The 20,980-nt window shown below is 40.4% G+C and overlaps 1 protein-coding gene and 1 pseudogene across 1 annotated transcript; one reads left to right on the forward strand and one right to left on the reverse strand.

Moving 5' to 3' along the window:
* The first annotated feature begins 6,396 nt into the window (after positions 1-6,396).
* Positions 6,397-14,622, forward strand: LOC109260701 (protein CDV3 homolog; annotated as a pseudogene).
* Positions 11,164-16,048, reverse strand: LOC109260700 (HLA class II histocompatibility antigen, DR alpha chain). The gene is made up of 5 exons (XM_019439098.2): positions 15,888-16,048; positions 14,001-14,246; positions 13,258-13,539; positions 12,787-12,952; positions 11,164-11,572 (listed from the first exon to the last, which is right to left on the reverse strand). The coding sequence occupies exons 1-4, from the start codon at positions 15,967-15,969 to the stop codon at positions 12,798-12,800; spliced, it is 765 nt and encodes a 254-aa protein (XP_019294643.2). The 5' UTR covers positions 15,970-16,048; the 3' UTR covers positions 11,164-11,572; positions 12,787-12,797.
* Positions 16,049-20,980: the final 4,932 nt, after the last annotated feature.

The raw sequence follows: 20,980 nt of genomic DNA on the forward strand, positions 1-20,980 counted from the left end.
TCTTATTCTCTTTGCCCCCAGAGATGTTTTCCTTGTTATTTCTGTTTTTTTCATTATACTCATTAGAACTTTGCTTAGAAACATTACTGTTTTGTGAAAACTAAGTAGTGAGCAATTGTGAACTCTCTGTGACATCAGAATTCTCTAGATTGGCAAATTTATTAATATATTTCACAATTTCTAGAAATATGTGCTTTTTCATAGTATAATCTTCCAATAAGGCATAAAATATATTTACTAACACACCCAAATTTATCTTTCGCATCTTTGTAATAAGATAAAGTAAATAAACCTATGTTTAATAATCAATGTTATAATATTTTAACTTATTTGGAAAAGACTTAGATATCCTATGAATTTAACCCAATTTATCATTTGGCCTAGCAAAACTTTAAAGTTTTAGGTAACCAAAGATTGTGGAAGCTATTAAAGTTTTACCTACAAACCTTTTAAACTTAATTACATTGATACAATTTACTTGTTCTTGACAATTATGCTCAGATTACCCATAAAAGAGTTAGTCATTCTCCTGAGCTATATTCTAAAAAGACAAAACAAAACAAAACAAAAAAACATTTTGCAACTGAAAGCATATAAATTTATTTGACTTAAGTAAATCCAGGCAGAATAAATGCTTTAGTTGTAATGCTGATAACTGTAAAGCCATGTTTATTTTAATTAAACCAAGCCTTAATTTAGCTTTAACATTGAATATTTTTCTAGAGCACATGACCTTGAGAAACATTTGGGTTTAATTTCTATCTTTCTGAGTTTTAGAATGCCTAATTCCCCTAAATGCTTGTCTTCAACCAACTAAGTAGAGCTCTTTTACCAATTAATTTTAGCAATACCATCTGGAGGTAGAACAATATGTCATATTTATGACATACATATAAACACACAGATATAAAGACCATATAGTTAAGATTTGTATTTACTTGACAAGTAACCTGGAAGCTGTGGGCTAGATTTTGAGCAAGAATGCTTTTCTAGCCATTTGAATTTTTAAAAGCCCCTCCCCCCCCTTTTTTCTTTCCACCTTAAAAATAGAGAATCATCTAGATAAGAGTTCCCAGAGAGGTTGAAGGATTTTTAATTCTTTCTGGGTCGTATTTCATATTTTGCAAATTATTTACAAGGTAAGGACAGTTGCTTTCAATCTCTCAAAGAATTGGGTTGCAACATAAAAGCCATGATGGGTTGACCTATTCGTCTGACCACTTTACCTTCAATTTTCTTCTTCCCTCCGGATACAGAGTTCTAATTTGAATTTAGGAGAGAAGTCCTTAAATTGCTATCAGCCTCTGAATATCAGCTTCCAATCTGGACAGCTTTTGACTACAGCATTATCATTGCCTTAGCATGGTGAGGAGAAGGAGGATTTTTATTTTAATGCCTCAATCACCAGCATCTCATTTAAAGGATAAGAAGAAGGGGCACCTGGATGGCAAAGTTGGTTAAGTGTCAGACTTCAGCTCAGGTCATGATCTCACAGTTCCTGAGTTCCAGCCCACATCGGGCTCTGTGCTGTCAGTTCAGAGCCTAGAGTCCACTTAGAATTCTGTGTGTATGGGGTTCCTGGGTGGCTCAGTTGGTTGAGCGTCCGACTTCGGCTCAGGTCATAATCTCACAGCTCATGAGTTTGAGCCCTGTGTCGGGCTCTGTGCTGACAGCTCAGAGCCTGGAGCCTGTTTCAGATTCTGTGTCTCCCTCTCTCTCTGACCCTCCCCCATTCGTGCTCTGCCTCTTTCTGTCTCAAAAATAAATAAATAAATAAATAAATAGACGTTAAAAAGAATTCTGTTTGTGTGTGTGTGTGTCTCTCTGCCCCTCCCCCACTCACACTCTGTTCTCTCTCTCAAAAATAAACATTAAAAAATTTTTTTAAAAAGGATTAAGAAGAAGGTAGAATACTAGGAAGTATGATGGAGTTGATATTTTTTAGCTCAATTTTGTTACTGTTTCAGAAAGGTCCTGAATGGAGAGTATCTTGTCAGCGTTCTTTTAGAAACTTCCAAATACCAATTAAAATATGCATCTCACACAGGTTGTTTAGTTTAATGACCCACAATCTCAACCTGGGTGTGCAAATAGACTAATTAGGTAGTTTAAAGTATCCTCATTAGGCCTCTGAACATTCTAATCCTCCTCAGTATAATCCTCTTAAAACATTTTTTCTGATTTCCTTCACTGAGGGTTTCTAGGTTCAACGTGAGGAACATTCCACCCCTTGAAGCATTACCAAAGAGGTCTTTCTTTGAAAAATCCTTCATTTGAGGGGAGCCTGGGGAGCTCAGTTGGTTGGGGTCTGACTTCAGCTCAGGTCATGATCTCACAGTTTGTGACTTCGAGCCCCATGTTGGGCTCTGTGCTGACAGCTCAGAGCCTGGAACCTGCCTCTGATTCTGTGTCTCCCTCTCTCTCTGCCCCTCCCCTGCTCATGCTCTGTCTCTCTCTGTCTCTCAAAAATAAAGAAATGTAAAAAAAATTTTTTTAAATCCTTTATTTGAGTGCTCCTTTGGTCTTTGCCATCGACAAAATAGAAAGCAGTAATTACTGTGGCAAAGGCTCAAAAGGGTCACCAAAAGCATAACCATGAGTACCCTGCCTATACCAGGTATCTTTCTCCAGCCTAGAAGGAAAGGCTGCCACCCAGCTACTTATAGCCTGAAAAGCTGTTCTCCACCTGATCCTTAACCTAATGGCTTCAGTTCTCTACCTGTCCATGGAACTATTCAAACAAACCAATAGCATCCTCCTGTGGGAACCAGGAGGCACTTCATCTTCTTGTTGCTACAAAGTCTGCCTCTCACAGCCCTGATGACTCAGTCTTTTCCCAAATGCAACCCTCTTGTGGCCTTACATGAAATGCAGTGTTCTTTTCCCTCAGGCTGTGAATATATGTAGTAAACTGCTATCAATCTCTTCCGTCCACATTGGGTGATAGGTAATCAGCTATCTCATGCTGAAGGAGGGGGACATCTCATCAAGAGATGAATAGGAGGTGTTCAGAAGACAGGCACACCAGAAAGGAAGAAATAAAACTATCTCTATGCTCATTTGATATGATAGTCTCCATAAAAATCTCACGGAATTGTTCCTCCCCAACACAAAAAACCCTTGTAGAACTAATGAGGGAGTTCATTAAGGTGACAGGATTCAAGATCAACGCCACTTATAATCACTCAAAATAAGAAAAGAACAGAAACACTAAATTAGAACTCTAAGAGAACATGCACAAGACTCTAAACAGAAATGTTGATGAAAGAAATCAGAGATCTAAATAAATGAAGACTTACCATGTTCATCAGCTGAAAAACTGAACATAGTAAAGATGTCAATTAATTGATATGCCAGTTTAATGCAATTAATATCCAGATCTGAGCACAATTTTTAATAGCTGTAGACACAGTTATTCTAAAATGTATATGGGAAAGCAATGAAATTAGGATAGATAAAACTATATTTGATAAAGAAAAACAAAATTGAATGATCACTCCAGCCAAATTGAAGACTGTTCTGTACCTCTGGTAATCAAGACTAATGGGGGTTGTGGAAGGACAGGCACAGAGACTGATAGAACAGTAGAGAGAATCCAGAAATTGACCCACACCAACTTATTTTTAAAATTTTTTAAGTTTATTTTTTAATGTTTATTTATTTATTTTGAGAGAGTGAGAGAGAGAGACAACATATGAAGGGGAGGGGCAGAGAAAGCAGAAGAGAATCCCAAGTAGGGATTCTCAAGCAGAAACCCCAGGGCTCAAACTCACGAACCATGAGATCGTGGTTTGAGCAGAAATCAAGAGTCAGATGCTTACCCAACTGAGCCACCCAGGCGTCCGCCAACTCATTTTTGACAAGGTGCAATGCAACTCAGTGGAAGATGGGTTGTCTTTTCAAACAATGATGTTGGAACACATGGATATCCACAGGCAAAAACAAAGCAAACAAAATGGGAGAAAAAAGGAGCGCCTGGGTGGCTCAGTCGGTTACATGTCTGACTTTGGCTTAGGTCGCGATCTCACGATTTGTGGGTTTGAGCCCCACATCTGGCTCTGTGCTGACAGCTCAGAGCCTGGAGCCTGCTTGGGATTCTGTGTCTCCTTCTTTCTCTGCCCCTCCCCCCTTGCAGACTGTCTCTCTCTCTTTCTCTGTCACAAATATAAATAAGCATTAAGAAAAATGGGAGGGGAAAAAGAAAAGAATTAGACCAATTCTCACACTTTTTATAAAAATTCACTCAAAAGAAATTATAAAAGTCAAGTGTAAAATTAAAAAAAAACAAGAGGAAATCTTTGGGACAAAATCTTTAGGCCTGGTGAAGAGTTCTTAGACATGACATCAATTGGGCCTTATCAAATTTAAAGACTTATTCTGAAAGATATCCTATTGAGAGACTGAAAAGGTTAGCTACAGACAAAGAGAAAACATTTGCACACCCAAAATATCACAAAGAGCATGTGTCTAGAATCTACAAAGAACTCTTAGGACTCCACAGTAAACACACACACACACACACACACACACACACACACACACACACAGAGGAGACTACTCTAATTACAATATGGATGAAAGACATGAAGAGGCATTTATCAGAGAGAATATTCATATGGAAAATAAGCTCATTGAATGATGTTCAGAATCACTAGACAGGAGTGAAATGCAAATTGAGAATATGCTGAGCTATCACTCTTTACCTACTGAAACAGTTAAAATATGAAATAGTGCCAATGCCAAACGATGACGAGAATGCAGAGAAACTGAAGTCTCCTGCACTGACAGGGGACGTGTACTGGTACAGCCCCCTCTGGAGGATAGTTTGGCAGTTTCTTAAAAAATACACATACACTTACTTCCTAACCCAGGAATCACATTTCATGGCCTTTATGTCACATATGAAAACTCACATTCACACAAAACTGTCACAAATGTTCACAGCTGCTGTATTTGCTATAATCTCAAACTAGAAACCACCAAAAGGCACTGCAGTAGGTGAACAGTTAAACAAACTGTGGTGCGTCCATATCATGGAACATTGTCAGCAATGAAAACGAGCAAACTGTGGGAGCACCTGACAACCTGGATGGCTCTCAAGGGAATTATGCTCGCAAAAAAGGCCAGTCTTGGAAAGTCCCCTACTGAATGATTCCATCCATCTAACATCCTCAAAATGACAAGTTATAGAGACGGGGCACAGATTAGTGGTTGTCAGGTGTGGAGTGATGGGGTCTGAAGGGAAGTGGTTGTGAATATAGAGGGAAGCAAGAGGGAGATCCCTGTGGTACTGGAATAATTCTGTGCTTGCCGGTGGTGGGGGTCACACAGAAGCACACATGGGATGGAACATAGGCGTATGACTGAACATGCACATTTTACCAGTGTGGTTCCTGGTTTTCATATTATATTTTTTTAAGATATAATCCTTTTGGGAAACTAGGTAAAGAGGTACACAAGGTCTTTCTATGCTGTCTTTTCAACTTCCTGTGAAACTATAACTATTTCAAAATAAACAGTTGCCAAAAGGTGGCCTTCTGGCTAAAATCGAGAACCCTCACAACATCGAGTGCTAGCCAGCCAGGGTGTGGTACAATAGGGAAGGCACCATGGTGAATGTTTACAAATCTAAACACGCTGTTACCTTCCAGTCCTGCAATCACACTCCCACGTATTTACTCAAAGAACTGAAAACATAGGTCCACACAAAAACTGATACAGGAATGATTAAAGCAGCTGTGTTCATAATGTGAAAGGTGGAAGTAACCAAGATGTCCTTCGATAGGCGAATGGATAACCTGTGCAACAGCCATAAAATGAAGCATTATTCAGCAATTTTTAAAAAGCTATTAAGCTTTGAAAAGACGTGGTGAAAACTCAAATGCATATTGCTAAGCGAATGAATTAGTCTAAGACAAAAAGCTCTTACTGTATGATTTCAACTCAGGACATCCTGGAAAAGGCAAAACTACAAAGATCCCTATAATATAAAGAGTGAACCCTAGGTGCCCGCCCCCGCTGGCAGCTAGTCTGGGGAACCCTCCAGGAGGGGCCAGCTAGTGGTTGGAGTGGCACAGAGGCTGGCCATGTGACGGGAGCTTCCCCAAGCCAGGCTGGTTCCCCTCTCCCACCCCCCTACCTCCCCCCACTCCCATCCACTCCCGCCCCTGCACCTCCTGTCGCTGGCTGGGACTGTGACCAAGACAGAGGCACCCTCAAGTGGAAATAGTTCTGCGCCCGAAGTGCTAGGCCCAGAGCGGCATTTATCAGGGGACATCTGCTCTGAGACTCTGAGTAGTTCGGTGTTCCGACTTCAGCCCAGCACTTTGAGCTGAATTTTCTAACCATCTTGGCCTCTAAGCCCGTAACAGAATTAGTCTCATGACAGCATTAAGGATGAAGATGAGTGGAAAGAATTTGAGCAAAAAGAGGTTGATTACAGCGGCCTCAGAGTTCAGGCAATGCCAATAAGTGAAAAGGAAGAAGATAACGAGAAAAGAGAAGATCCAGGTGATAACTGGGAAGAAGGTGGAGGTGGTGATGGTGGTGTAGAAGAATCTTCAGGTCCCTGGAGTAAAACCTCTCCAGTACAAGCACCTCCTGCTGCAATAATCATTACAGAAACCAGCGATGACCAGCGGTGTGTATACGCCGCCTGGAGCCAGGTTAACCACAACGAGGAAAACACTGCAAGGCCCACCAGAAATCTACAGTGCCACACAGTCCCCGGTCCCTGCAGTCCTCTGCCAAGCATGTAGGAAGCTGGGAAATACCGAGCCTTGGTAAGGGCTGACTGCCTCAGGTTTCCTGCCCTGGGCGCAGACTTCATGTGCATCACACCTTCTGAACGCGAAGGTTACAGCTAGTTAAGTGTGGTTGTGGAGCTTGAAACCAGCTCTCCTGGATTCCTATCACAAATCCTGCAGAAAGTCAGCCATCTGGGTTCTGATCTGCTGCAAAAGATGAAAATTTAAGTGACCTAATGTTAACCTGTCCTGTGCCCCATCCTTAAGGCATACTCTGTAGTGGGCTGTGTTAGACTTCCTGGAATGGGAGCTCTCAAAAGAACTCCTGTGTTCAATAATCTGTGTAGGGCTGTGATTTTATAATTTAAAGTGGGAGTTGTATTCTGAGGTAACCACAAGTTAGAGTCAACCGTACTTGGGTCTATCAAGTGGGAGAGGGGGTAGGAGGGGCGTGATCTCATTTCTTTTAGTGATTTTTTATTTGGGTAGTGCTTTTTCTGTTCCGCTAATGTGGAACAGGCCCTTTTTTTTTTTTTTTTTTTTTTTTTTGACTTGGAATAAGTTCTTTGACAGAGCAAATTGCTTGGTTGAATAAGTAACCTGAAATATGCATTAGGATTGTGACACATCTCATGAATTTTCCAGTCCCTAGAGTGGAACAAAATAGCCTTTGATGTAAAGGGCAGTGGATGCAGGGGGGCTCTACTTCAGGTGCTGCCAAAGCCTCCTCTAATCAGGTCTACATTGTACAGTAAACTGCAGTGGAAAGAGTGTGGGTTCTGCTCAGGCCACGTGATTTGCTGACCTGTCCTTATAAATTCAGAGCAACGTGAACAGAACCTTAACCTAAAACCCACTTAGGTTTTCACAGATCTTACATGATCTTTGAAAAGATTACCAGACATGCTTGTGCCCAAATTTTTAAGGTATTGGACATTCTGCGGATGCAATGACCGTGCCAGCTTAGCTCTGTTCTCAACCTTCTGGTATGTCTATGTTCATTTGAAGAGTCCAGGGCGAGAGAGACAGGTGACATAGCCCTTCTGTTTTTAAAAATTACAGCTTAAACTATCCAGTAATTTTTAGTCCTTAAAGGGACTTCAGGAAGCTACCCAGGATTACTGAAAAGCTTTTCCATCTAATGAGATAGTTTGGTAATTTACTAGTTTTGTATCTTTGGGTCAATAGAAATATTGCAAAGTGATGCATGACCGCTCAGTGCAGAGTCTGGGTTTCTCTATAATAAATCCCTTTGCCAAATGCAAGAGTTGCAGACTTGCTACTGGCCAGAGTGAAGCAAATGAGGGAGTAAAACTGCTCCTGTGGGGGGGGAGGGGGAACCCCTATGGGAGTTCAGTCTTGATGACAGTGTCAGTGCAGGAATCAGCTCCTGGGAGTTGACAGGATCTCCTGACAGGACCTGCCCACCACACCTGAGCCATAATGGTGTGGTCGGAGGTGGCAGGCAGGATGCCTGGCCTCTGGTGTATTGGGGTGAGTAGCTGAACCAGCCAAGGAGAGGTTGGATGATTAATCAAGAAACAAGAGATTCTTGGTCAAACTGAAGACTTCATGTGGGAACCAAAATTCTTAAATAAACTCTTGGACCTTGAGCCACATATTTCCCCTGAAAAGTATACATTTTTTTTCCAGCAAAATTTTGTTTAGGGGTTATGTTATTGAGGAATGAACTGAGATGAATGTGTGGAACTTTTATTTAGTGGCATACTATACTAGAAATCTGAAGGCCTGTGGGAGATAAAAAATTCCAACTCTTGTTATAACTTTTTGAAAGATTGTGAAATTATAAAAAATGCACATGAATCAAGTTTCAATATACTGTATGCTGGGTAGCTGAGGCAGTCCACTGTATCATCTCTTTCTTTGAATTCTCAGGCATGGTTTGGCAGTGCAAGGACTCTGTAACATTAACAAATTCAATAAAAAGTAAATATATGCAAAAAAATACAAAGAGTGAACCCTAATCTAAACTATGGACATCAGAGAATAGTAATGTATCAGTGTTGGTTCATCAATTGTAACAAATGCAACACACTAATGACAAATGTTAATAAAGGGCAAAACTATTTGTGAAGCAGGAGGAAGATGCAAATTCTGAACTTTGTACTTTCTGCCCAATTTTTCTGTAAACTTAAAACTACACTTCAAAGGTAAAGTATCCAAAAAATGTCTTATTATATGGAAGTATAGTGATGTTTTCTTTTTTATTCCACATGTGTCTGAGTTTTACTCTATTCCTATTGTACCTGTATTTATAGTAAAAAAATTGAGCTATGTAAAAGAAATACCTATGCCTATTTTCAAATTTCTGAAGATGTGGCTTTCATTATTTAAGCCATAGGTACGGAAACTTGATAGTTTTTAGTAAGGCCTATAAAGTGATAAAAGAGAAACTGAGGCATAAGATAATTTTCAAGAGTTGTTTTTGTTTTTGTTTTTGTTTTTGTTTTTGTTTTTTGAGAATTATTCAAATCTGGCAGTGCCAACCCCAAAATGGTGCAAGTTCTCTAACAGGAGCTTAGGGGAAAGGATTTGATAGAATAGATGCAGAAACAGAGCACAGAAATTACCTGAGTGGCTATACCTTATTCATTGGCCTGACTTGGAAAATCCCAGTTGGCTATTGGTGAATTTTGCTGGGGTATGAGTGCACTTAAAGGAACTGACTCTGGCTTAGGTTTCAGTTTGCTCGTGTAAGTTACCAAGATGTTGGAGCCATCTCCAACATCTGACAGCCTCCTAGTAAAATTACTCCAACAATTCCCCCATTTTGGTCATCCTTGCACACATGAAAGGTGGACCAAAATTCGTATTAGTGCCTCTCTGTCACCATCAGGGTTAAGTTGTTCTTGTTTCCCTGTGAAGCTCTTAGGTTATCAGATCAGGTTCGTGGAAGGTGTTTGCACCTCACCATTCATGCCATTTCTGCTTCTCCAAGTGCAGTGAGACCATCTGATGTACTGCTGGTGATTATAAACGTGTGTTTAAGCCCCTTGAGAGAACACAGCTTCATGACGACTATCAGGAGAATACCAAGGGACTGAAGTATGTCTCTTAGTCGGGACCCCCAGGTACCAAACCAGTTGGTATCAATGTATTTTAGCCAAGAAGTTTGTTTTTTTTCCTGTATTTGAGTTTCTGTAACATTAGAGGCATTGATCCAGGAGCAGCAGGAGGTATTTGCTATGGCACAGACTCCTTCTTCAGCTAATAAGCAATCTAAAGCAATTGTATTACCCAAGACCACCTTATCAGTTCAAAACGATCCTTATGGCTAAGTGGTATATTTTGGGGTGATCTATTTTGCTACCCATCAAAGTCATCTTGCTTTGGTTTTTCTGAGATTTTTATCATCGGGCTGTAGAAATTCTGAGAAAAAATAATAGAATTTATCACTTTTGCAACATTATTACCACTAAGTGTGGTGCCTCATTACTCTTCTTGCAGTTTTCCTTTAATTTTTACAATAACTCAGTATGATAAAAATTCCCACCAGTATATTCGTGAAAGGAATCAGGTAAGTTGAATTAAGTAAGGTATCAGTGAATACACAGCTAGTGATTGTATAGCAAGATGAACCCCAAGTTGACATCAATGCAACAGCCCTTATTTGCCACTCTAACAAACTGTCAGGATAATTAATCTTTATGGTTTGGGGTAGGCTCTGCTAGCCATTTAGAAATAAGATCAAGTAATAGTTTCACAGATAAATGAGCAATATCCCCCTGTGTCTTAAATATTTTTTCCTTCCATTTTAATGTCATGTTCTGCCCAAACTCCCACTTTTTACTTGATTTTTCTACTCAGGGATACATATCCAATCCAAGACTATTCTAGGAATAAGTCAGACCATTCTTCTGGAAATGAAATAGGCATCCAAGACTATGTCAATAAAATGGGTAATGCTGATCCACAACGTTCGATCCTATTTTTCATTAAACCTGGACTGGATGTAATTGATATGTAATACTGTAAAGTATATGAATCCTCCTCTATTGTCTCCCCACTCTACTTCCATCTGCTCCTCATCATCAGTTGCACTTATTATCTAACGCTGAACCCTAGGCTTCCACATTCATCCTACCAGAGATCCAGATATGTTATTAACTTAGGGACTCAAGAACCAAAATCAGATTCTGAAACCATTGCTAAGTAGAGATCTCACAACAAACTCTACTCCAGGGTTTCCTAGGGGGACTGGACCACAGCAATTGGATTGCTTATGGATGCTACAAGTGAGTCATGGTCCTAATGAACCTAGATATTTCTGATAACTTACAGAATTTATCAGTAATGTGTGTATTACTTACACACATTCAACATTAACACATTTCAGGAAGAAAAAAATCACATATATTTCCTAGTCCCTATGAAGAACTGGCTTAGACACCAAAACTTCATCTCAGACTCATCAAAAGTTTATTGTGCTCACAAAAATCACAATTACAGTTTGAAGAAACCCAAGAAATAAATGTAGAAATGATGTCTATATTGAACATTCAAAAGGTTCCATAATAGAGAAAGGATCTTCTAGGGTCTATTCCAGAGGCATTACATGGTGATATTAAAATGAAGATAGAAAATGGAGGAAAACATACCCAAGAAGGGGCAACAATCAGGGAATAACTAGATGTCAGAGTCTGGACAGATCAGGAAGGCATCATTATTCTTAGAATAGCTAAAGGGCTGAAAATGCTGGAGAAAAGTTGTCTTCTGTGAGGTGCACAATTGGAGTATTGCTGGGCTCATGAAGCTATTAAAGCACAAATTTCTTCATTGATCTTCTCTTTAGGAAACGCCATTGCCTGTAGCAGGACACACATAGTTACTGAAGTGTTAAGATGAATACTTCAAGCTCTCTTTTCAGATTCCTTCCTTTTCTCCCTTGATCCTTTCATTTGGAAAAGTCTCTTTACATTTTTTTGTTTGTTTGTTTGTTTGTTTGTTTGTTTGTTTTTATGGGGCGCCTGGGTGGCTCTGTCAGTTAAGCATCCAACTTCAGCTCAGGGCATGATCTCACAGTTCACCAGATTGAGCCCTGCATCAGGCTCTGTGCTGACAGCTCAGAGCCTGGAGACTGCTTCAGATTCTGTGTCTCCCTCTCTCTCTGACACTCTCGTGCATGCTCTCTCTCTCTCTCTCTCTCTCTGTCTGTCTCTCAAAAATAAATAAAACGTTAAAAAATAATAAAATATAAATATTTTTTTATTTTAGAGAGAGAGAGAGAGCATGAGTGGAGAAGAAGGGTAGAGGGAGAGAGAAAGAGAGAGAGAGAGAGAGAGAGAGAGAGAATCCCAAGCAGGCTCCACACTCAGCCTGTAGCCTGCTGTGGGGCTCAATCCCACGACCCTGACATCATGACCTGAGCTGAAATCAAGAATTGGACACTCACCTGCTGAGCCACTCAGGCAACCCTGATTTGGAAAAGTGTCTTAATATTCATCTAACCCAAGTAATAGTAAATACAATCTAGTAAATATAACCTTTCCAACATGAACTGCATCCCCTACTCTCCAAGTAAGCATGAATGAGCAGACCACGGCTTACGTTCTCTTGGAAGTTTCCACACCACTTTTCAGATTACAGAAATAAAAACAGGCAATGGCCTTCAAGGGATTTTCATTTCATCCAGTGAATTTATCTTAACCCCTCAAGAGCCAACCTCTGGAAATGTTTCTGAACTGATGTACCGCTTCAGAAAATATAAACCAGAAGTGCCCAAATCCTTCCTAGATCATTTGGTTTAGAAGTATTATGTGCATCAATGGTCTTAGGTAGTAAAGATAATTTCCAAGATTGAATTTGTGGTCTAGGTGTACATGTATGCGAAAGAATATGGGATCTTAAAACCTTGGGATACCAGATGATGCCAAAGTCTGATTCTGTCCAGCAAAGATAAGTCAAGAGCCATGACTTTCCTGTCATTTTCTGTTAAAGACATCACACATCCTTTTCTCCATTCTGTTTCCTACCCTTGGAAAACTCCATATATGTCTTCCTCTGACCACATGACACCCACCTGTGGATGCCTCACAGAGGCCCTCTGCGTTCACCAGCATTGACCTTGCGCATGCCCTTGATGATGAAGATGGTTCCAACAATGATGCCCACCAGACCCACGATCAGGCCCAGGGCACACACCACATTCTCTGTTGTCTCTGGGAGGGGGGTTGGTGCATCAAACTCTGGGGAAAATAAAACAGAGTACGGTACAGAAGTAATGACAGTCATATGGAGTAGCACCTAGAACCAAATGTAGGGTGTTTAGTCAAATGAATAGTTACTAAACAATTAAATAAGAGGAAGACAGAATGGTGGATGAAAGGAATGCAAATTAACAAGTGGGGGGAGCTGAATAATGGGATAAGACAAGGAATAGGAAATGCAGCAATTGTTATGGATGTGTTAGGGTACTCTGGGTCCCTAAGCACCAGACACATGCATCATGGGAGGAAACCATAGAATGAAGGAGACTGAAGATAGTCCATACCCCAGTGCTTGAGAAGAGGCTCATCCAAACCCCAGTGCTCCACCTTGCAGTCATAGACATCCTCCACCGAGGGTAGGAAAGGGAGATAGTGGAACTTGCGGAAAAGGTGGTCTTCCCGGGGCAGGAAGACGGTCTCTGACACTCCTGTGGTGACAGGCTTTCCATTTCGAAGCCACGTGACATTGACCACTGGTGGGGAGAACTTGTCGATGAAACAGATGAGGATGTTGGGCTCTCCCAGTTCCACAGGGCTGTTTGAGAGCACAGTCACCTCGGGAGGTTCTGGGGACACATGACAGAAATTAGGCCTCCCTGCTTAGGCTATACCCTCTCCCTCCCACTGAAGCTTTTGAAAAAGCAATTGGAAATGTGCCTGAGAATCTATGCCACAGTCTCAGATACCTATCTCTGATACTCTCCCTCATGAATTGGAACCAATGTTATGGTATAATATATATTGGGATATTTTAAGTAATGGGTATAATTTTATTCCTGTCTCTCCTGGCATAGATTTGGAGCAATGACTCACAGTATAAGTGACTGTGGATGGTGAGGATAAGGTGTGAGCACATCAGGAAAGGAATAAACTTATATACTGTTCTTGGGCCTTTGGCATGAGAGGTAGGGGCTTGCTGATAGCAACTCTAGGCCCCTGGGAGGGAAAGTCAATCACAATAATGTAACACAAGCCAAAGCATCTGTTTCAAAGTTAGGATTCCAATGTCTAGCAGTGTAGAAGTTACCATTGGTGTTTGGGGTGTTGTTGGAGCGCTTTATCAAGATGTCCAGGTTAGCTTTGTCCACAGCTATATTGGCCAGTGCACCCTGGGCCTCAAAGCTGGCAAAATGTCCAAATTCTTCAAGCCGCCACACTGTCTCCTTCTTTTCCATATCCACGTGGAAAATCTCATCACCATCAAAGTCAAACATAAACTCTCCTGATGAGTCAGGCTTCATATAGAACTCAGCCTGGATGATCACATGCTCTTCTGAAAAGGCAGGAAAGGTGTTAGGGTGGGAGAAGAAAGGTGGAAGAGAGAAAGAAGAATCCAGGATGTGAGACAAACATGTTGGCAGGGGCAGTGGAACAATATGGAGTGGAGCTATATGGAGTGAAGGAGTGATGGAGGGCAGGGATGAGTCTGAAGATGAGGGTCAGGTGGAAGACATCCATGTTGAACACAGCTGGAGGGCAGAAATAAAGGGGCAGAGTTAGAGAGGGTGGATTGAAGGAAATGAGGGCTGAAAATCCGAGTCTTGTGAAGCCGTTGTTTGGCTCCATGTTACTAGCTGAGAAATGACTCCCTGTTTGGAAATACAGCAGCAGCTCCTGAAAGAGAATTGTTCACTCACTGCATTTTCCTGGCAATTAAATACACTTAGACAAGAATTCTAGGGCATCTCTCAGAAATTGTAATATAAGAAGAGGGGAAAACTGTTTAAAAGGCTGGGTTCTGAACTGTGGAATCAAATTAAATCTTTAATTCTTATTCAGCTACTTAGTAACCTTGAATTGATTAGTTTATCTACTCATATGTTATTTTCCTACTATATTTTCCTGTGGTTTTGCTTCTACCTTGGCTTTGTCTTTGGAATTAAATGAGGCAAGCAAAGTAAGTAATTTCTTAGTACATCATCAGGCTTGTAACAAGCATTTTAGGGTTAAAGTTGCTTTGTATTTAAGGAACAGAGACACCTCTAGCTTCCCCTTCCATCCCAAGGGAAGAGACTCTATCTTACAAGGTATGTATCTCTATATGTGGCTCTTTCTAGGCAATAGAAACTTAAAATTTCTATCATGGATCTTGGAGTTGGATTATTACATTTCTTATTTCCAGTGTACCTGCCACCCTCTGTGGGATCAGTCTGAGTGAAGGATACTTTTTCATAATACATTTTCACAGAAGTAAACATTTCGTGTGGAGATGACAGAGAATAATAGCAGAATCTCCATATTCTTACTCATTGTTCTACTCTTTTGTGAAAATCACTAAATGATAGTGACCATAGATCATTGTAAAATCTACTGAAGGGGTGAAGGGGATATCCCTCTCCCAAGAGGAAGTAAGTTAAATGCATTTTGTATCAGCATACATACCTGCCCTTACCCTCCCTTGGATAGATTAATTGCTTTTGGTGACTTCCCTTTCTGGTGATCTTCAGTACAATGTCTGTGCTTAAAATATGCTGACAGGATTCAATTGCCAAAACATAACTACCATGTATTTGGCTAAGAACCAATGGTAAGAACTTCTCAAATTTTTTTCCTCATTTAATCATACAAAATTATGTGAGATTTTAAAATTTACTTATTTTCCAGAAAAAAAAATTAAAACCCAGACGTTAGCTTACATTAATGCCTCTCAGAAAATATTTTCACATCAAGTCTGGCTGATCTCAAAGTCAATGGTATTAATCAATACTCAGCTTTTGTTCCTCTCAACTAAATGTGACTGACTTCAATTTATGATAAGATATTCAAACTATAATTTTTATACTTTCAGATTTAGACCACATGAAGACTGCCACACTTTCCCTTCAGCCCAAAGATGGTCTTACAAATAGTTACAGTTTATCTCTCGAATGTTCTTAGAGCTTATATCCAAAGTTTTGTTTCTCTTAGCACTTACCTTTGATAGCCAATGATTCTTGAGGACCCATCAGTAAAGCCATGATGAAAAATCCTAGCACTGGGGCTCTACTTACAGCCATTTTCTTCTTTGGCGATTTTATAGGGGTCAGTAGAGCTTAAGAGTGGGGTAGAACTGACAAGAATAAAGGAAAAGAGAATGTAAGGTATGATAGAGTCTGACTGATTAAAATTCAAATAAATTGAGCTGAAGCCAATCAGAAAAACTTTTGAGATGACACATCTGTTGCTAAGGAAAGAGCTCTTGTAAAGGGTCAGGAAAGGAAACACTTCGTTCATTAGATAAAGAAGTAGAGTTTTAATCAATTAATCAAAACAAATAAACAAAAAGAGCAAAAACTCAAGTTTTTGAGAATGTTGTGCATTCAGCCATAGACTGTTTCATCCCAATATAAGTTCTAGAAACAGATGTACCTGAAGCACTGAGAATAAAATCTATGGAAACACCCTGTGTGACAATTAGTGACAGATTATGCCTCTGTGCTGTGATAGCTAGGGAGTTATTTAAGGGACAACAAATCATCTAAAGAGAAGGTAAATTGTCATGCTATAGAGAATACTTGATTCTTGACAGTACTGGGTGACAGAGCTTCACTTAAAAAGCTTCTTATTGCTTCAGAATTCTTCTCCAGTTTCCTAGACTCTCAGATGGACAACTCAGCCCAAAAGCTGGGAATCCCTGGCACTGTACTATATTTACAGAACATCAGTGGGGAACTCTGGTGTCAACACTCCTCTAGCTGGAGAGGGATGGAAGAGATGTCATAGGTAATGGTTACTGGAAGCAGTGGAATGTAAGGGGGGGGTACCTTTTCCTAATCCCCACCATACTAAATATGACCTGAGACTGGAGTGGACCGCTGGGGATACACCTCATTTGAGGAATCAAGGTGATGCATAGGGTGGAGTAAATTGGGCAAAGCTTATTTTACTGGGGGCAATAGAGATAATAACCTGCAGGAGGGCTTTACCATAACTTTCCTCATGTCATAACATTATGAAAGTTCTCCTCATGTCATAAATTATTGCAGTTCTGATTCTAAGAATTTATTTTGATGCTCACCATTGAGAAACCTGAAAGTTAACACACTCTGGCCCTCATGTTTCTGGACATACAGTGCTGTAGGAAGGAAAATTAAGCCATACATAGAAAGGGCTAGAATCTGAATACTTTCAATAAAGAGAGAACTGTCAGTGAGGCAGACCACCAGATGGTGAGTTCACTGTTATTATCAGTCATGACACATATACTCTGGGCAGATTGTCTATACTGTTGTGCTAATGTCTTATCCACTGCTGGATAAAATATCCACCCACTGCTGCCTTCACAAATCATGAGAGAAAAAACTCTACACATTACTGATTAGCTGATCATATATAAGGGCTTTGAACATCCTCTACCACTGACTTCTAGATCACTTAGAAGAGACCCACAGCAGTTTTGCCCTAAAATTGTTAAGAAATACACTTCCTGGAGGCAAAGGAATGGTCCAGATGAGAGTTCTACAGTATCAGTCTCTGCTGAGAGTCTGGTCCTATGATTTAGGCTTGTCATCTCCTCCTCAGAGGTCAAAACAAATATAATTTCTCTATGACTGCCCTTTGCTGGCTGTCATACTCTTTGGTTTTTATAAGTTGCTCAATGAATATATGGTAAACTCAAAAACAATTTACAGAAAAATATCTTAAATGTCATAACAGCACTTTCAAACTAAGGTGTTGCTCAGCAACTTATGATATTGCTTAGTTCTAGAATGCTGATTGGTTCTCCTCATGAGATTACCAAATTGGGAGATGTTAGAAAATACTTTCATTTCCCTTTCCCTGTGACAAGAGAGATGTTCCTATCCAGACACTACTCATGGTCTCCTGTTTTCTTCCTATACTCTAGCTTCCTTAGTCTGAGGGGATTTCTGAGGGCACCTGAGTGAGTTCTTTTCGGTGACATCAAATAGTGAGGAACCACTGTACTAGTCAGAGTTCAGTCTGTAAATAGAAGTCCCTATAGACACTTTAAACAGAATTGTTTGTTACAATTCTCCTGTATTACAAGGACTTATACCTTTAAAGTGTTAGGAAGACTGGAGGAGCAAAAGTCAGTGTGTACCCCTAAATCCAGGAGGTCAGGAAACTGTCTCTTCTAGAGCCCCAAGAAAAGGACTGTCTTGGAAACACAAGGCTGTTGCCAAGACTCCTGTGTGTGAAACTCTTATGTCTACCACACGAGATAGCTTCAACCTACCTGCCACTTCCCAAATCTCATAATACTAACTTTTACTGGCAACATGTAGACCACGTTCAGATCTTGGACAAAAAGAGCCTGAGAAATGTAATACTCTTACTTCTATTACCTGTGATACAGACAAGACATAGAAGCTAATGGGAATTTTTCCTTAAATTACTAAATGCAAATATGTACACCTTATCTCTGGTTCCTTCACAGTACCAAACCTAGAACCAGAGGAGTATTTGGGGGTAATAGGTAAGTAAGGCCTGGAAATGAGATAAGTTTCACATGGAACCCAAGGCCACAAGTGTGTGTATGTGTATGTGTATGTGTATGTGTATGTGTATGTGTATGTGTATGTGTATGTGTTGGGGCAGGGGAGGTTGGTAATTTAGGACCCACATCTCAGAATATTTCCCTGCCATCCAACCACAGTTTCCATTGTTATGATTTGAACATCTATAGTCAGGTTGTTTTATAGTACCCAAGTTCTGTTCTAAAAGGCACAAACTGAACTCAATAACTGAGAAATTCTAAAGGAATAAATAGATTCACCACAGAAGCCTAAGAGTGTTTGCCTTCAACAGCTGTCCCCACATGACCAATTAATGGTTTGACTCCTTACTCAGAACCTCCTCCTGATTTTAGACATTCTGGCACCTTGTTTTCAGAAGTCATTTCCAACTCCACATGCCATCTTTCCCATTCCATATCCAGCACAAATCCCAGAAATGTAGGACATTCCAATGCAAAGTTGTTTCCATCTTCTGAAAATGTGCCTGCCCTCACCTGTGAATCGTCCTTTCACCTCTTCTTCCAGGAATAGAAAGTGATTTTACTCCACAGTCCAGGTTAGAAAGTCAAGAAATGGCATTCTTAAATATTATTCTCTATTGCATGAGATCTAAAGTGTGGAATTTATCTAATTCCGAATGATCTTATAGAATACAGATGTGTTTGCATACATATACCTATATTGTGTGTGTTTGGGGAAAGGAGAGCTGGAAAAGTCTTCATTTTTAATTGGTCACATTAATATATATTTTTGCTTAACAATTACCTGTTGAAGATGTTTTGTTTAAGGAATTTGGTCAGCAATTAGGGCCAGAAGTTGGCTGTAGGTCAGCCACTGCGAGGTGACAGACCCAGCATCATTTACTTGCAAGTCTCAGAGGTTCCTATGAATATATTTGTCAGGTTGGATGTGGCCCATTTGGTTGTAAGGCAGGGTTGTGTTGGACAATAGGGAGGGGTATATGGGTAAGATGTGGAGAGGAGTGCAGGTGGTAAATTCAAGCCTGGAGGAGGTGTCGGTAGTGGTGGTGGAAACAAAATGAGGAACAGAATATGTTGTGGAGGTGTTAGGTGGAAAGCAAAGCTGTAATCCAGTACATTTAGCAGTGAAAACAGCATGGAGAGGTCCCTGATCACGGAGTTGAGCAGGTCAAACTGGGGGTACTGTGAGGAAGTACTTATGTAACTAGGATGGTTTAGAATACATTGTTTGGCTTCATTGACATAAAGATGAAATGCTGTTTAGTCCTTCCAGGCAGATGGCAGGGGACTTATGGTTTACAAGCATTTTGCTAAAGGTTAGCTTTCTGAGGCAAGTGCTTAGCTCTTTCAGAAAAAAAAAAAAAGTACTCTCTTGGGTCCTCATTGTCAATCATTTGGAGGCATGTTTGCAAATAAGCCTCCAGGTTGACAGTTAATATAATCATTTCCCTCCTTGTGTGGGAAAAAATGAGAGGAAAAAATTCCAATGTCCCACAAGTTTGGGGCACATTGTCTTCCTTGTTGTTCTCTTGGGTTGTGGTGTGGCCATCTGAGGTAAAATCATCTCCAACAGTAAGCTCTCAGGAAAGGGTGATGTTGTCTGTGGAGTTGGTGTGCTTGGGAGTGGTGGAGGCCAACCTGGTGGAGGGTGGCCTTTCCATGAAGAGATCAATGAAGGGTATAAGTGTCAGGCTGGTGCTGAATTCTGAGTATATGTGCTAGAGGCCTGGCCCAGGATGGAACCACAGGTATGGGCTCTACTGCTACATGAGCAGTCTCAGTGAGCTCCATTGGATCAGCAGGGGTGTACCTTGCAAAGGAGAATGCAGTGTCCATGACCTCATTTTGTGGGGACTCCATTAATAATATATATTCTCGAGGGGCACCTGGTTGGCTCAGTCAGTTAAGTGTTCAACTTCAGCTCAGGTCATTATTTCACAGTTTGTGGGTTTGAGTCCTGAATTGGGCTCTGGGATGACAGCTTAGAGCCTGGAGCCTGCTTCAGATTCTGTGTCTCCCTCTCTCTCAGCTCCTCCCCAGCTCTCTCTCTCTCTCTCTCTCTCTCTCTCAAAAATAAATAAACATTAAAGAAATTAAAAAATCCTCAACAAAATACTATCCAACTGGATCCAACAATACATTAAAATAATTATTCACCAAGACCAAGTGAGATTTATACCTGGGATGTAGGGCTGGTTCAATACCCACGAAACAATCAATGTGATACATCACGTTAATAAAAGAAAGAACAATAACCACATGATCCTCTCAATAGATGCAGAGAAAGCATTTGACAAAATACAGCATCCTTTCTTCATAAAAGTCCTCAAGAATGTAGGGATAGAAGGATCATACCTCAAGATCATATATGGAAGACCCACCAGTAATATCATTCTCAATGGGGAAAAAATGAGAGCTTTCCCCCTAAGGTCAGGAACACGACAGGAATGTCCACTCTCACCACTGTTATTCAACATAGTACTGGAAGTCCTAGCTTCAGCAATCAGACAATACAAAGGAATAAAAGACATCCAAATTGACAAGGAGGAAGTCAAACTTTCACTCTTTGC

The sequence above is a fragment of the Panthera pardus genome, unplaced genomic scaffold, assembly GCF_024362965.1.
Source record: "Panthera pardus isolate Hobbes unplaced genomic scaffold, ASM2436296v1 HiC_scaffold_17, whole genome shotgun sequence".
NCBI lineage: Eukaryota > Metazoa > Chordata > Mammalia > Carnivora > Felidae > Panthera > Panthera pardus.

Bases quoted from the DNA above. Each gene is read 5' to 3' on its own strand.
- LOC109260700 (XM_019439098.2), bottom strand. From the start codon at position 15,969: ATGGCTGTAAGTAGAGCCCCAGTGCTAGGATTTTTCATCATGGCTTTA. The intron at 13,540-14,000 runs GTAACTTCTACA...ATGTGTCCCCAG, and splicing joins CAACACCCCAAACACCAATG to AACCTCCCGAGGTGACTGTG. The intron at 12,953-13,257 runs GTATGGACTATC...TATTTTCCCCAG, and splicing joins GCCTCTTCTCAAGCACTGGG to AGTTTGATGCACCAACCCCC.